The sequence below is a fragment of the Chanos chanos genome, chromosome 13 (assembly GCF_902362185.1).
Source record: "Chanos chanos chromosome 13, fChaCha1.1, whole genome shotgun sequence".
Classification (NCBI taxonomy): Eukaryota; Metazoa; Chordata; class Actinopteri; order Gonorynchiformes; family Chanidae; genus Chanos; species Chanos chanos.
Window position 1 is genome coordinate 18,487,044 of NC_044507.1, and position 16,583 is coordinate 18,503,626.

Sequence of the window (16,583 nt, forward strand, 5' to 3'; positions counted from 1 at the left end):
CAGAATGTATTTGCTCTTGATTTAGCCATTTAATTAAATATTGAAGTTTGTGTGAGAATGTGATGCAGTTGTCTTTTTCCCTCCTTTTTTTCTGATATCTGGTGAGTGTGGTACAGGGTGTTTTTTTTTTTTTTAGTACTTTTTCTTCAGTGCTTGTACTCCAGATTGGAGAACCACTGAGGTTTAGGGAATATTGGCACCATAGTGAATAAATAATTAATTTGAGGAAGTATATTCATTCTGCCTCGAAACGACCCATGAGAGAAATGGGAAGGCTATTCTGGCTGTCTAACTGTAGCATTACTGAACTGAATAATAGATCCATACCGAAGATAAATAAAACCTTCAACTTCAGGAGAGATGAGAAGGCCAAAATACTGAAGTTCTCTGATCTTACATTCTGAAATAGCATCTTACCTTCTTTGTTTTTTGGCTAGAACATTCTAGTTAATGTTGTTGAGTGGCATTACTTCTGACTTTGACCTGTTTACTTTATAATGTAATGTAGAACGGAATGTATTGTTAAGATCAAGAGTAAGAGGTGAGAGGTGATAGGAGAGAAGTGCTAAAGTATCATCTGCTTATAAACCAATTTTATGATCAGTGATGCCTTTGTTAATTCTATATTATACTATACTATAATTGGTAGAATCCTCATCTAAGACAGAGTCCAAAAAAGACTGAAGAGATAAGCAGAAAAAGAGGACTGACTGTCTTTCTTGGCTTTGCAGCTTGAAACTACTAGCTTGGAGATTTTGCCTGTGGTGATAACTGAGGTTTTGGGTGCTACATATATACGTTGAATTGAAATCTAACAGATACATGATGATATACAAAACCTGTACGAGATAATGTGTAGCAAACAGCCCAGTCTGTGTGTAAGGAGAGCAGACCAGCAGGAGCAATGCATTGTTTTATATGGTGCATTACATTACAGGGTGCTCTACCGTGGTCTGAGGCATGCTACTCATTCGGTTAAGCAGCTTTATCTGAGTGGATTATGTTATTAGTGATACCTGTGTTTAGTTGGTTTGTTCAATTTTTGTGTCATCTTCAGATATTTAACACATATGGAAACAAGGAGCGCTGCTCATGAGAGGGTTTTGGTTTTTAAAAAGAGCGCAGTCAATACTGTGCGTTAGACTATGCCGCCATTTTCTCGATTATCATGGAACCAGCTAAATCAGGAGATTTTCCTTTTGCTGTACTCAATCATACCTTTTATAGAAGTTTCAGTTGAGTTTGGCTGTCTCCTCCAGGGAATTTCAGAGGCGTTGTTAGTTTTGTACGAAAGTGTATGAATATTATATGACTAGAACTGGCTGTGTCTTGACTGTAAAGATTTGAATAATAAAACCCAGCTGTATTGCTGTATATGACATTTATTCTTTATGTAGGGTTAGATGTATTTTTCTCCATTCTCTCTTATCATGCTACACACGTCATAAATTTTTTTTTTTTTTTTAAACTTCTTATTGGGTTAGATGAGCTTGGTGAGCTCTTAAAAAAAACAAAAAGGTCCATGGTTGATCTGTCGTCTGGGCTTCAGAACATTATTGTAATGCTCGTCAGATAAAGAGGTTTGACAGATAATGCACAATCACTCCGGTTTTAAGGAGTCTTTCTTTCAGTGTTTTGTGAGTGTGATGAGAATAAGATCATTATCCTCCAGGATAGGTGAGGTATTGCTCTTTCTCATGGATTATGGAGGAAGAGCACCATGGTGAGTCATTTGTTTCCAAAAAAGATTTTCCTTTCCACTCTGAATGAAAACGTTAAGGGACTCATCTTTCCTCTTTTCGTCTATCACCGAGAACCTTTCTTTTTTTTTTTCCTTTTTTTAACCTCTAAACGCAATAATCTTGGTTAAATCTAGGGTCTAATAGAAACTGAATCCACCAATTTCAGTGTTCAGGTTAATTTCATGGTGATGCGTTAGACTGCTCTTAGACAAAGAGAAAAGTTTAGAGCAGCTAAAGATACCTAAAGTGGGTCATAATGAAGTTTTTAAGGTCAAGTGTTAAAACGAGGCTGATGGAGCTACAATGGTGCATGAGAAAAAGCGTGTGCAGTGACACTGAATATATCTGCATGTATTAAAAGAGTAAAAAAAAATATATAAATAAAAAATTGGTTCCAACTAAAATGATGCCAAAGGCTATAATTTGATTATCACGCAAGTGAGATTACTTTTCCCCCCTCTAATTCTCACTCAGGAAGTTTTGCCCTCTTATTTTATATCAGATATTTTCAGGAGGATGAACACATGTGAAACACATACTGAGTAAATATATCGATAAAGCAGGCGACAATTTTTTTTTAATACATGGTATTTTGTTTTATCCTTAAGTCACAAATGGTTTACTTTTCCATGGCCTCCCCTTAACAAACGATCGTAGGCGTTGTTTTCTACGTGCAAACTTGAGAGCGTGCATGTGAGACTCGTGTACACGTGTGCGCAAGTGTGTCCATGGCACTGTTTTCTGCGAATTTTGGTGACTCAGTTTGATAATGGGAGAATATTTTGCAAAAAGTCACGATTCCTTCACCTCCATCAGTCTCCTTCACACACAATGGTTTTACCAATTAAGAGAGAGTATTTCACTTTCAGGGTTTTACATCAGAGCTAAGCACATTAACCATCATGTACTACTTTGAATGCAAATATTTTTGCTCTCGCTTGTTTGACTTCACCAAGAAAGAGGAGATGATGAAAGAGTCAGTGTTCAGTGCGGAACCGATTGGTCTGCTTTTAAGACACGAGATCGGGAAACGATTAAATGGATGCACACAAACAATGCAAACAGTGTTTTGTAATAATGTCTTTCTCTGATGCTTCGGCTGACATCCCCCCTACGACACATGAGTAACTGGCCATATTGCTTTAATGGGCTATATCTTCTTTTGAATATGAGTGTCATTCCATGTTCCCTGATTGACAAATCAGGATAGAGTTTCGGATGTGCAGTTCCTCTCAAAGGTAGCACGCAATTTGGTCGCATATTTTTCTATGTAGTGATTGCATAGTCCTATATGCTAAATTACAGTGATACAAATTTAGGAGGCAAATCTGGACTTTTTGTATTCATGAGTACCGTACATTTGAGACTGGTTAGTTTTTTTGGGGTTTTTTTTTTCTTAAAAGTGCACTTATCTTTCTATGAGTACGCACTAGCTGTCCTTAATCTATGATGATTTTCAAGGTCCTCTGAAGTTGCGATGTTTCATGAGAAACGCCTCATCTGAAAGTCAGATGTTTCTAGAAGGATGACTTTACACCTCATGTCTCTAGAAGGATGACTCTCAAGATTGTTTAAGGCTTACAATATAAGATTTCACTATTACAGCTGTTAATATCCTTTGAAGAGACTAGTCCAGGGTTTCATTCATTGTTATTATAAACACTGCTTGTTTAGATACTATTATTAGCATTTAATTGTGAATACTGCTTTCATTGCCACTGTCTAATTCTGCTGCATCCACGTGGACCCAGCGATAAATACACAGTCGTATAAATACAGTTAAAGGCGCATTTTCCTTTCATGTAATTCAGTCTACCCTTATTAAAGAAACAAGCCGCAGTCTCTCTTCTTAAATGAACTGCTCTCATTATGCTGAATGGTGTAAATGAAAATATTACGTTTTAGTGCTTGGCCCTATAGTATAGTGAAATGTATGCTGAGCTTGGGTCTATGTTATATGAAAATGTCCAGAGAGTTTGGCTCTATAGTATTACAAATTGTGCATTGTGCTTGGTTCTGTAATACAGTGAAAAGCACTGATTGGATGTAGGTTTGTTGTTTTTGAAACCTTTCCAAAACATGAGATACAAGCTTGCTCCTAAAAAAAACAAAATGAATGCTTGAGTGAGTGAGTCAGAGTTCCAGTCCAGATCACGTGGCACCCATCACGTCCACAAAGCCCGCTCAATTAATCACAGTCAGGTCATTTCAAATCAAGCATTCAAAAAATACCTAAAATGTTCACCTGTATCATAATACGATAACATCTAAATATCACAATCAGTGCATAGTGCATATATGCCAGATATAATAATAGCATTTTTAAATAGGTTGCAGAGTGAATATTTTCTGACAAATGAATATTTTCTCTCCTTTTTTTTTTGTTTGTTTTCCTTTCTCAGTCTTTCAGTGAATTATCCCCTATTTACATGTACAAGGCGATAATGGCCAACTTGCTTGAGAGTGTAATTTTTCATTGCCCTCTGCATGCTACCTAAGTTAAGCTTTTTCAAGGTTGGGCGGCAGCTGGGGATGGAAGGACAGGATCCTCCATCAGTGCCTGGAGATGTATCTTATTTCCAGGAAATGCTCTTTGATACTGGAGCTCTCTTTCACCCCACAGACCCTGTCTCCTAGCTGCAGCTGAGCAGACACAGGCCACTTCACCTTGGGGAGGTTGGCTATACCAGCGGTCCACTAATTCAAAAGCCAGCCTCTGTTAACTGAAGAAAATGTCTGAGAGAGTGGGTTTTCCAGAGTGTATTCATTTTTGCCTTAAAAGCCGCATTGCAAAACAGTTCAGCCTACCTGAAATTCGCTGTTATATTTAGCATTAGATATTGTTATAGTAGAGGTCAAATGCAGTATTAAACCCAGGCTGTATTTTGTTGTGAAGTTTCACAACCACAACAACAACAACAGCAACAATTATCAGCAGCAGCATTATTATTATTACTATTATTATTATTGTTGTTGTTGTTGTTGCCGTTGCTGCTGTTGTTGTCTGTGTTATATAATACGTATAATGCACAAATAAGTAACATAATTTATTAATAAGCAGCAAAATGCTCTGTCTTCATTCTACATTCTAATTTCTAAAACTGAATTGCTCATAAGACACATGGAGGTGTAATAGGTATTTCACATACATCACCAGGATTACCCCATAAAGGATGTTTATTCTTTATGTTCATGGGTAAGACGTAGGTGACTGTGGAGAGGCTGAACACAATAATATCCGTTAATCCTGCTGTAGACCTTTGTGTAATAACTCAGTTAAATATCAAATATCACCTAATGAAAATCATTCATCATACTGAGAGCATATAATATCGTTTATTTAACCTGAATTTGCACTCACTCTCTGGTCCACTCACACTTCTTAGACATCAGGTCCAGGACACACACAGACAAATCTTAAATGAATAAGATATGGTTTCAATTTATAATCTCAATTTTTTTTAAATGTTGGTTAAGACACAAAAACCTATAGTTTGGCCTAAGCTGATCTTATAAAATGTCAAATTGGTGGAAAAATCAGCACTTTATGTGGGGTTCTTTTTCCCATTTCCAGCAATGGTGAAAATAGGTTATTTGAGCTGTATTCAGAGAAATACTTAGCACTGTCTTAACCTTGAGTTCACAGCCATTTGTCATATTGGTTACAGGGAGTTCTAGCTTCAGGAAGAAGCTTCCTCAACAAAGAGTAAAGAGACTTATTTGAGTTCTCTCTCCGTGTAGGAGAAGATGTGTCCCTGATTGAGCAGATACTCCACAAGGAGAGCAATCTCTGAGATTATAGCAATAAGAGGGGGGAAAAAGCCCCTGGAGATCAGGATTTAATATTTGGGCTTTATTTCATCCATAAACGTTGACACATTCTTTCTAAGCTTTCCCTTTGGCAGTAAGGATTACATGAGTTAATCTGTATATCTGTACAACATTATCCAGCATTTGCAATGTATGTTTATGTCAGATTCACTTGCAGCAACACACTACCTCAGTTATAGAGATTAAAGATGTGTACTGTGGTTTATTGGAAGATCTTAAACAAGCTGCTCATTGGCCCAAGGCCTTTTCCAAGGGACTGTACGGAGATCCATCCGCGGATTATACATATATCTGAACCAATCTCGGACATTGCAAGCCAGTGAACTGTTCAATGACTTAGGACAGCCATTTCACAGTCGGCATGTTCTGTGTCGCTCTCTCTAAAGATAAAGAATGATTTTTTTTCCCCTGTATTGAGCTGGCCCAGCATGCTGCTAAGAGATATAATGCCCAAGCTGGACAAGAGAGTACACGGAGTGTAGGAGTATAGACAGTTCATGCAATGAATGAAAATTCTTCTCGCAACAGTGTTGCAAGGGGCCAGTCTTGAACTCGGTGAAATTGGATTGCACATACGTTGCTTTGATCCTTTGAATCATCAAATAAACATGAAAATAGAGACCAAAAGATAAAAAAAAAAAAAACACAGTTGAAGTGAACCTTATCCAGTACAGAGATTTTAAAAGGAGAGAGGGGCAGCTTAGACATTTGAGAGAGTTGTGCGAGTCTGTTTTCTTGTTTGTTTGTTTGTTTGTTTTTTGACGGAAACGTTAACCCTGTCTTCTATACCATCGTATGACGCAAGGACTGCTCCATCGTGTAGCTTTTACAAGATATAGTTGTCTGGCAGTTTCTTGCGTAGACTTTTAGATGATCTCCATTAGGAATTTGACAGCTTTTATGAGAAAGTTGTAGCATTGGTTTAGCTTAATGGAGTCCCTGTCCATTGGGCCTTCTTTACATGAGAAAGACACAAGATGGACTGTGCTCTGAGCAGAGCTCCAGCTTAAAATACTCCCTTTAGGTACTGTACACTATACTCTTCTTTGGCGACACAGATTACGTTTGTATTTTTACGAAGTGGCCAACAGGGAGTTAACAGTCGTGACCAAACGCTAAAGATGAATACAGCTCATAGTGCCTGGACATGTCTTGTGTAAGTACAAGAGCCACTTACATCTGTGAGAGATTAACTAAAGCTCGTGAAAGTACAGAAACGCTTTACTCTCCTCCTGAAATGTTATTCGGTCAATTGTCTACTGCTGCGTGTTGTAGCTAATCCACAGAGGAGTTATTTGGGATTGAGTTACAGTTAGTACACTTACACTGTACATTTAAGTGGATATTTTTTCCAATTTATTAGGTTATGTACTATTCGCTCACACATACTTAATTTTAAGACCAATCAAAGATATAGCTTTTTTAGTTTTTATTTTAGCCTCTTGAAATGATAAAAAAGGATTCAATGCCTATGCATGTGCTAGTGTGCTGGAGAGTTACACAGTTTGTGCCAGCAAAAGCACAATTTGGATTAGCAAAGGTTTCTGTAATAGGTCGGCTTAGTCCTTAATGGAGTAGCTTAGGCCTACAGTACACGATTATAACCTTCTCAGCTGCCTATTTTTAATGTGGCCAGATGTTCTCAAATAAACATCACCATGTAATCATGTTTCCCTGCCAGCTAACGCAGTCTCCATTTGCTTTCATTGACCCACACAAATGATTTGTTTTTCTTTATTTAGAAATAAACCGGATATTGGTTAAGGGTGAGTTTTTGGAGGCTATGTTTTCATTACGTTCAGCTTCCCTCTCCGGCTAATGAAGTATATTAGACTTTTGTCTGTCTCCAATAAGCATAACGGTTTTTGCAAGGCTTTCTTGGAAACGGCTAAGCAAACTGTAAAATAATTTGCATGCTAGCTGTTGTCTAGGAAATGTTTTCAGTGAACCTGCGCGTCACTGATGCTTGTCTGACAGGGCAACAGAAAAATATGTGACATTTAAAAACCACAGTGACAAAACAAAACATACAACGCATTTGGCCCCCCTCTCTCTTTCCTCACAATTTCTGTTTATTTTAATATGTTACATCTTCACAACACATGAGAATTGAGAATGAAGTGGAGGGAGGCTGTAAACATCTTAATTTTTTGTTTGTTGGTTTGATAGGTGAGTCAGTGGGGTTTGTTTGTCATTGTTCCAGTACACCTTGCTGTTCCATTTGACAAGACAGTCCTTCCAATTGCTAGTGTAAAAAAGCCACTACACTGCAAAATCCATTAAACAAGAGAAATGTTATGGTCTGACTGTCTTTTCCTCATTATTATTCATTTGTATTCCTAAGATCTTCAGTTTTGATTCTGAAGAAGCATTTAAGGAGTCAAGCACTTTTATTTTAATTTATTTAATCACTTTTACTTTGCAAAGCAACTAATTCAGTCCATAGTTTATATGTCTTTAGGTTTATAAATGTCCTCCCATACCATAACATCCGTCCATCTCTCCTACGTAGTTTACTCTCTGTCTTTACCTACTTCTAAAGTACGATTTCCTGATTTTCTTTCTTTTTTTTTTCTTTTTTTTTTAACAAAGATTAAGAGTTTAAATCGAATACCTAGATTAAATGTGTTAAATCACAGAATATATTCATCGAGATGTTGTCCTGGAGATTTTATAATGTGTAGGTAAAGACAGCTTTCTGTCCCACGTTCAAGTACATTATGAATGATTCTGTGTCGCACGGACGTCTACAATAATCAATAAAGAGACAAGGGGGGAAAATCAGAGCACTTGAACCTCAAGCCAATGTAGTCATTTCAGAAATCAAGCCCATTTTAGTGGTGTAGCCAAGCTCAACTGTAAAAACCAGCTAAGTAAGATCAATTGCTTTGAGATTTTCCTGCTAAAACTACTCTTTCATGTAAATGATGTTCTAGCTTCTTCATCGCTCAGAGTGGTCCCATATGATGCCTATGAGGAGGAAAGTGTGTATAAAATTCCACAGGCTCCTGCTGCCCTGTGCTTTCCTCACAGATGGAGAAATAAATTGAATCTTTGATCCTTGTGAATGGTGTGGAGAAAACTGGGGAGTAACATAGCTATTCAATATTGAATTTACATTTACAAGGCTAAGTTCACAGACGATTGTAAACGTACATGAAGAACCTGTTCAAGTCCGCAAGCAATAAAACAGAATTAAAAAAAAAAAGAAGAAGAAGCTTCAAAATGTGTTTTTTTTTTTATAAAAAAAGAAAAAAGAAAAAAAGAGGGAACAACTAGATGACATATTGCATTGTCACTTGGGAAAATGCTGAATTTGAAATGTTGGTTTTTGAAAAAAAACAAAAAAACAAAAAAAAACCCTCGTGTTTTACCTTAGACTTTGTGAAGTGGAACAGAGGCCCGATATGCGAAGTTAAACCAACAAAGTGACAGTCACTGAGTGAACGGGGCCTCGGTTGCCCCCAAACATTACTTTGCACAAAGCTATTATAAGTAAGTGCTATGGACAAATGGGGTCCTATGTTGCTGACTCAAGCAAACATCAGGGCCCCAGTGGAAAAGCTGCAGCCTAACAGTGTTCTGAGAGGACTCAGGCCACAAGAATCTGCTGCAGTCCAAGAAGAGACTTGCAGCGGATAGTGGATATTTTTTTTTCCTGTTTTTGTTTTTGTTTTTGTTTTGTTTTTTCCGGTAGCGCGTAGTGAAATTTTTATGTGAGTCAGCACAGAGGCATCTTGTCATTCAATGCTCACAATTATCAGTGTTTAACTGGCATGCATTGTTCATATATCAACATCGATTAATTCATATCCATGTTTATCATTATCCTATCATATATCGTTTCAAAATACATAGTTATCAACTTCACCATGTGTTTTTTTTTAGTCTATTGTTTTTTTATTCTTTTGTTTTGTTTTGTTTTGTTTTGTTTTGTTTTGTTTTGTTTTGTTTTGTTTTACGTGATTCCTCATGATTTACACCTAGCTAAGAGGCAAGTTCAGGAGGTGAATGTATATATAAGTGCATAATATCCCAGAGAAGTAATTCAGTTTAACTTGAGGTTAAACTGAACGTATTGGCAATGCTTGGACGCCTTGTGTGATGTTAGTCAATCAGGGCTTGTTGCTGAGTATGTGTACCATATGGACAAGCTCTGATTTAGTCAGCTTTAATGTCTGTGCCCACACAGTTATCCATGCGCTAATGGATGCCCTTCACCGCTGTCACTCATGCAAAGTCCCTAGTGGAGAAAAAGATATGACATTATCAAATCTGGTCAACAGCAGTAAAGTCTCCTAAAGTAGCTGGATGAGTGCTCATAGCTGTTTTTCCTCTCGCTATAAAAATCTATCACATCCAATCTGTCATATTAATCAGTTCTGCTTAAGTGAATCTGATCCACTGAATTTTCCAGATGTAAACTGCGACCTTTGCTTCTGACGTACTCAGGTGTGAAGACAAATTGCTATTTTCCCCCCCCTTGTTTTTATTTTTTTTAATTTATCTTAGTATTCCTTCATTTGCTACAAAATGACATGAAAATCTTAAGTGACATTGAGCAGATAACCAGGGGCCTTTTGTTTATGGTTTTAGAATACTTACTGGTGCTTTGAAATAGTTCACAGTCTATATTGTATCTGCTTATTTTTGTAATTGCTAAAACAATCACATAACATTGGGGGCTATTGTGAGCAAATTGTTTCTGTATTGCCTGAAGCGCTCTTATCATCTTTTCTAAAGGGACGTAAACAAATGCAAATGAGGAACATCTGAAAATAACTCAATACATATTCAAATGAGTGACAGGTCACCGAAAGCCATCCAATCCATGTGAGAGGGGAAAAAACAAATGCTTTTTTCTGCTCCCTTCTTATGGTTGAACTCGCAGACAAAGCTTGAGCCAGTGACGTAAGAAATGTCGTCTTGCAGCGCTGAAGTACATCCTACATCTAGGATTGATGATTCAAATTCAAGCTCAGCCACATTTGCTCACTGTGAGCAGGGGCTAGGAAGAAGAAGGATTCGCTTTGTGTACTTTGGGAGGGTGTGTCGAACAGGGTCATTGTATTTCTCAGCGTTACTCAGCAGTCATCGCTGGTTATTTTTGTCTCGGGTTTAAATGAAGAGTGCTCTTTTTTAAGCACGCCGCATCGCTTGATGTTAATGAGCGTAGGACAATATTAGTTTGAAAAAATCAAGCCCCCCCCCCCCCCCCCTCCCACCCCCTTAAATTTTGATATGTGCCAGAAACCGGCTTTCATAACTACATTCACCTAGACAGAGGTCTGTTTTATGAGAAGGGAGATGGAAATCAGAGGTATTAAAATATTCAAAATAAAGGCAAAAATGAGGGAATATAGCACTAAGAAATATGAATAAGATCATAGTACTCCTATAGTACTACTATCCCTTGCTATTAGGAGTGTAGATGATTCACAACACATTGATTCACAACGTATGATTCCATGGAAGGGTTATCAGATTGATTATATTGCCGTGCATCTTATAAAGTTCTCCTTTTTGTTTTCTTTCAATATGTTCAGTGTTTTTTTTTTTTTTTGTTTTGTTTTGTTTTTTAAAAAAAATGGCACACAGAAATAGAGCATCAAATCTTCTTGCTGCAGTCTTGTGAGATTGGTAGAAAAGCACTGAGCTCCGAAAAGAATGGGTCTGAAACGGATCAAAGGGGGAGAAGAAGAGAAAAGGTTTTGATCAGGACCAGCTGTCAGGTTTTTTTTTTTTTTTTTTTTTTTTCTATTAAAATGTTCCAGCTTCTGGAGGACTATAATGGGTTCGCTTCCTGCAGGGAGGTTGCATATTGTTTTAATTATACTCACCTCTCTGCATATTACATGTTGACTGGCAGTTTAACCACAGTTCTATGTTCAAATGCAACTCAGAGCCAAAGCCCGGGGGGGATAGAGATGGATACTGTCTGGGCTGTTGGCACAGGTGTTTTTGCCCTCCCCACTCTTCTCACTGTGTTCTCACTCCTTGAATAGTTCTTCTATTCATTTCCACAGAAAAGAAACACAATTTTCGGTCTGTTATAGCGAGGTCCATTCTTTGCTAGAGTGCACATGGTGTTTAAACGCTTTCTTCTGCACATCAACCAATATCAAGTCAGACGCAGTTGAAGCTCGCCGCATGTATTGGCTGATAAGGATCTTAATTTTCTAGGCTCTGTGTGATTTTGCCCCACTAAGAAAATAAAATAAAAATAAAATAATAAAAGAATTACTGTAATCCTGAAACATCAGCTACATTCTTTTTGTCACTTCATCTGATAAAATGATTCTGGTAAACACATGAATGCCTGCCGCTTGGTTTTACTTCAGCTGAAACATTCCTCCCCAGTTTTTTTTTTTTTTTTTTTTTTAAAAAAAAAGGATTTAAAAGACAGACTGGATGAGTATCCCACCACTTTGATGTGCGAATACTAAGAGGGAAAAAGTCTAACAACAGGATTTGGAATGATGTAACCACGCAAAATACAGTGAAGATGGAAACCGTTTTGTATCTTTTTTGTTTGTTTGTGTGTGTGTGTGTGTGGGTGGGTGGGTGAATGTGTCGGTGTATGTGTGTAGGTGAATGTGTGTATATATATATGTATGTGTGTGTGTGTGTGTGCATGTATGTGAGCATGTGCATGTATTTATTTGTAAGAATGCACACATAGCTCGGTTTGTCAGTGCATATAAAACTGTATGGAGAGGTAATCTACATTAAGCCCATAATGACAGCAGTAATACGAGTGTCCCTGTAAAAACGATGGTATCTTAATCTTTTGTAATGCATCCACCACTGGCATATTCATACAGTGGATTCCTTTCCCTCTTTGTGACAGAAATGAAAGCATTAAATCAACACCGACACAGCTTCCCCCTTCTGCTTTCCTGAGGCTGATTTCACAGGATTGTAAACTTCTACCTAATGTTTTCTTGGGTGAAGTTTTTACTCAAGGTACAGACTGTTACCTAACCACAGTGCTGCCAAAATGAGCACATCCTCTCTGTCCTCCTGGAGCAGAGAGGATCATGGGATGACTTTTTTTTAAGGATGAATAAATATGAATGAGGTAATTACTATAGCCTTTACATTATTTTTCCCCATCTTGTAGATCATGGTGAGTGACAATTAGATTGCTTTTGACTTCAAAGCACAAAGTCAGTGAGCGATTTTTGTACACGGATAGTTCTGTACCAAGAGCAGTTCATTAAAATCCTTAAAAAAAAAAAAACCCAAAAAACAGTGCTGAGCACCATAATGCAATATATTTATTACACTCGGAATCCTCACATTTTATTTCAGACGGCACAGAAAACGCAAACTGCAGGAGCTGGAACTTTTAAGCCACAGAAATGACCTTTCATATGGTTGCATAGTTTTTCTTTCATTATTTGATGTAAACAGATTTCAACCCAACAATCGAAAAAAAAAAAAAAAAGAAAAAAAAAGGAGGATGCTTCAAATCATGTGTGCCACACTGAAAACGGAGCGACTTATTCCGGTTAAATCTTGGTCCTCTATTTTCCATTACACTTCTACAAGCCTTATGTAAGCATGACACAGTACTGGGCAAAAAATAGTAGGCTGTTGTTTTTTTGGTTTTTTTTTTTCTTTTCATGTTTGGAGAAAGTAAACAGCAGATGGCAAACAGATCCGTCTATGCTCCATAAGACTTATTTACCTACCCACCCAAATGACCTATGTCCTTGCGCGCAGCTTGCGGAGAGTTAAGCAAGGGTTAACCAGTCGGATCTGTTCTCCGCGGTTCCAGCTGAATGCAAGGCCGGGAGAATGATCCACACCGCATAGGAAAATTAGCTTGTTTATCAGCATTGTGTTTTCTGTTCCGCCCTCTCCATCCCTCTGACATTTTAAATGTACACCATCCATGACTGATTCATTCCCGCTCCAAAAAAAAAAAAGAATGAGCTCGACCTCAATCACAAATGAAGGTATCGCGCCTCTGTAATCTCCATATTTTTGTAATTACGCTTATAATGAGTCAGGTTGGGCTTGATGAGGACAATGACTGGTTATGCGCTTGCTTTAAATGAAGAAGGTTACCTTGAACATCCATCATCTGTTCCGTTGAGTGAATGTTTGGTCCACAACAGCATGACATTGTTATAAAAAACCCGTTCTCACTTGTGCTTATGGTAGTGTTACTTTAGATGCGATCTACGCAGTTTCATTTCAAGGTGAAATCATTTTCTTTTCTTTTTTTTCTTTTTTTTAATGTAAATTATTTATTTATCGAACATCTTTTCAATGTGTTTCAATTCTCACATGTGGAAAATGCACATATGCCAGGCTACACCTCAATTCGTTTTATCCCATACTTTAAATGCCCAATTCCCAAAGACCTTGAGAGAGAGAGAGAGAGGCTAAGAAAAAATCTCTCGCCATTTATTACCATACTTATTAATCATTGAACATTGACAACATATAATGAAAATGAATGCTGTTCCTAGTCATGATGCTTTCTTCAGATATGTTTTTATATCCCATTATGGTCTGAGAAGTGGCCATAGCTCTGTAGCATGTTGAGCCAAGCATAATCCATTGGGAAATTACCCGTCAGGACCGCCACACTGTTACAGAAATGAAATTACAAAAGCCACTTGTGAGACTTGCTAGTGTATCCTTTCGTGTGCCGGAAGCCCTAGACGGGACGTGGGCAGGCAGGGAGGAGATGTGTATATACCATTTGATGTGTCTCTCACAGAGAATTTTCCATTCTGGGCGAGGAGAGCAGTTCATTTAGAATGTGTCCAACATGCAAATGATTGATGTGGAAGTGTTATTGCCATTTTCACTCGATTCTGACAGCTGTCAAATCAGAGGTAAGGCCAGAGGGAAGGAAAAAAAAAAAAAAAAAGAAAAAGATGAACGTGGAGAGAGAGGGAAAAGAATGCGCGGTCTGTAGCCCTCGTGGTCACTGCCACAATTATTTTACAAACACTTGAATAAAAAATGGTTTAAAGACATATGATTGCCAGCAGTGTGAAACCGTTACAGTTGTATATTTATTCTGCCAGTTCATACCTACTGGTTCTGTTGAATATAGCTTATCTGCCCAAGACTGTTGCATCATGAAAATTGTAAACGCTGACTTTAGCCAGGTAAGATGTAGCACACAGAATTGATGATAACATATACGTGTTTAGGAAGGTTGTGTGTAAAATACATCTGATGATCATTTTAAAAGTTTTATTGCAATCAGTAAGATGAAAAAATATTTTGAGCATATTAAATATTCATTTGTTTTTGTTGTTTTGTTTTCTTACTTAAGAAAACTGGTCTGAATTTCATTGTCTTGCATATGCATAGAAACAGAATGAACAAATTTCTTCCTTTTCACTTATGAATGAATTCTCGCCTCTACGTTGATTCATCTTTCTATTGAGTCTTGAGGACAAAGTTTAGCATAATATTTGAAAGACTGGCAAAAGATTCCCCTGTTATCCTGCAGATAAATCTTTCAAGGCAGAAGTATTTCATCTCAGCTACAAATGATCACAGAGAATGTCATAATTAATCTATGTTCCCTCCAATGAGAAGCTTCTACCATTAAAAAGAAGACAAGAGGAAAGAGATGGGAAGGGGGTGTTCCTTACTGACGATGACTTGGATGCATCTTTGAAAGGAATTGAATGTGTGTATGTGTGTGCATGTGTGTGTGTAACTCGCAGAATAAATGTATGACAAAACAATACCCCAGGCAGCGCAGTATTAATGATATGCGCTGAACTCATTATTAAAGTTCCAAAACAGCTCCTAGAGTAACACAGATGGAGGCAATTAAGCAATGAACATGCCTGTACACTTGCTGTTTCATCTTCTTTCTTTCATCTCCAGTATATTACTCCATGGGTGTAATTAGCTGTAAGCTCCTATTCGCAACATAATGTCCAGTGATAATAACAGTTATTTTCACTTGTAATTTCAAATAATTTACCGCTTAATAATTGCACCAATTTTGCAATGCCTCCTTTCCGCAGGTTTTTGCGTGTTCTTTAGCACCGGAAAAGGTGTCTGGAATTAATTGGTTCACGCTAATTCGCAGTTGTTCTCTTTGTGTTTGTAGGGACTTGATGCCCTCCACTCTCGAGGGGCAGATCACGATGGAGAAGACTCCTAGCTACTTTGTGACGACCAACGCTCCGAAACGCATCCACTCGATGGCTAAAGACATTAAATTGATCATAGTGGTCCGAAATCCCGTGACTCGAGCCATTTCCGACTACACCCAGACTTTATCTAAGAAACCGGAGATACCGTCCTTCGAGGTTCTGGCTTTCAAGAACAGAACTCTGGGACTGATCGATGCTTCATGGAGTGCTCTTCGTATAGGGATCTATGCGCTACACCTGGAGAGCTGGATGCAGTATTTTCCCCTATCTCAGATGCACTTTGTCAGCGGGGAGAGGCTTATAGTTGATCCAGCTGGCGAGATGGCCAAAGTGCAGGACTTTCTTGGACTCAAGAGAATTGTCACAGACAAACACTTCTATTTCAACAAAACCAAGGGATTTCCTTGCCTGAAGAAGCCAGAGGACAGCAGTGCCCCGCGATGCCTTGGCAAGTCCAAAGGCAGAACTCACCCCAAAATAGATCCGGATGTCATTCGCAGACTTCACAAATTCTACAAGCCCTTTAATATGATGTTCTACCAAATGACAGGGCAGAACTTCCAATGGGAGCTGGAAGAGGGCGCCGACTCTCCCAGCTCTCGGGACTAGCAGAATGCCGTGCCATTGCAGTCAAAACCACCAGCCCTCTCACGTCAGAGAGTTCCCGTCCGATCCAGCCCCACCCCCCTTTCAGAGAGTGCTCCAGCCCATTAATGAGTCATGGCTGTCTTTGCAAAGTGTCTGTATTCATAGCAAACATTCACTGATATGCTCTTTTTCTCTCCCTTCAACAGCAATGGTGTTCCCCCCGTGGCAAACATTATTGTATATATTATACAGTACATAAATATATTTATATTTGTGA

At 38.2% G+C, this 16,583-nt stretch overlaps 1 protein-coding gene across 1 annotated transcript in view; it reads left to right on the top strand.

Moving 5' to 3' along the window:
• Positions 1-16,327, top strand: part of hs3st4 (heparan sulfate (glucosamine) 3-O-sulfotransferase 4) — a 68,953-nt gene extending 52,626 nt beyond the window's left edge. Inside the window, exon 2 of the mRNA XM_030790399.1 lies at positions 15,673-16,327. Coding sequence (XP_030646259.1) covers positions 15,673-16,327 — 655 coding nt within the window. The remainder of the gene's footprint in view (positions 1-15,672) is intronic.
• The last annotated feature ends 256 nt before the right edge of the window (positions 16,328-16,583 follow it).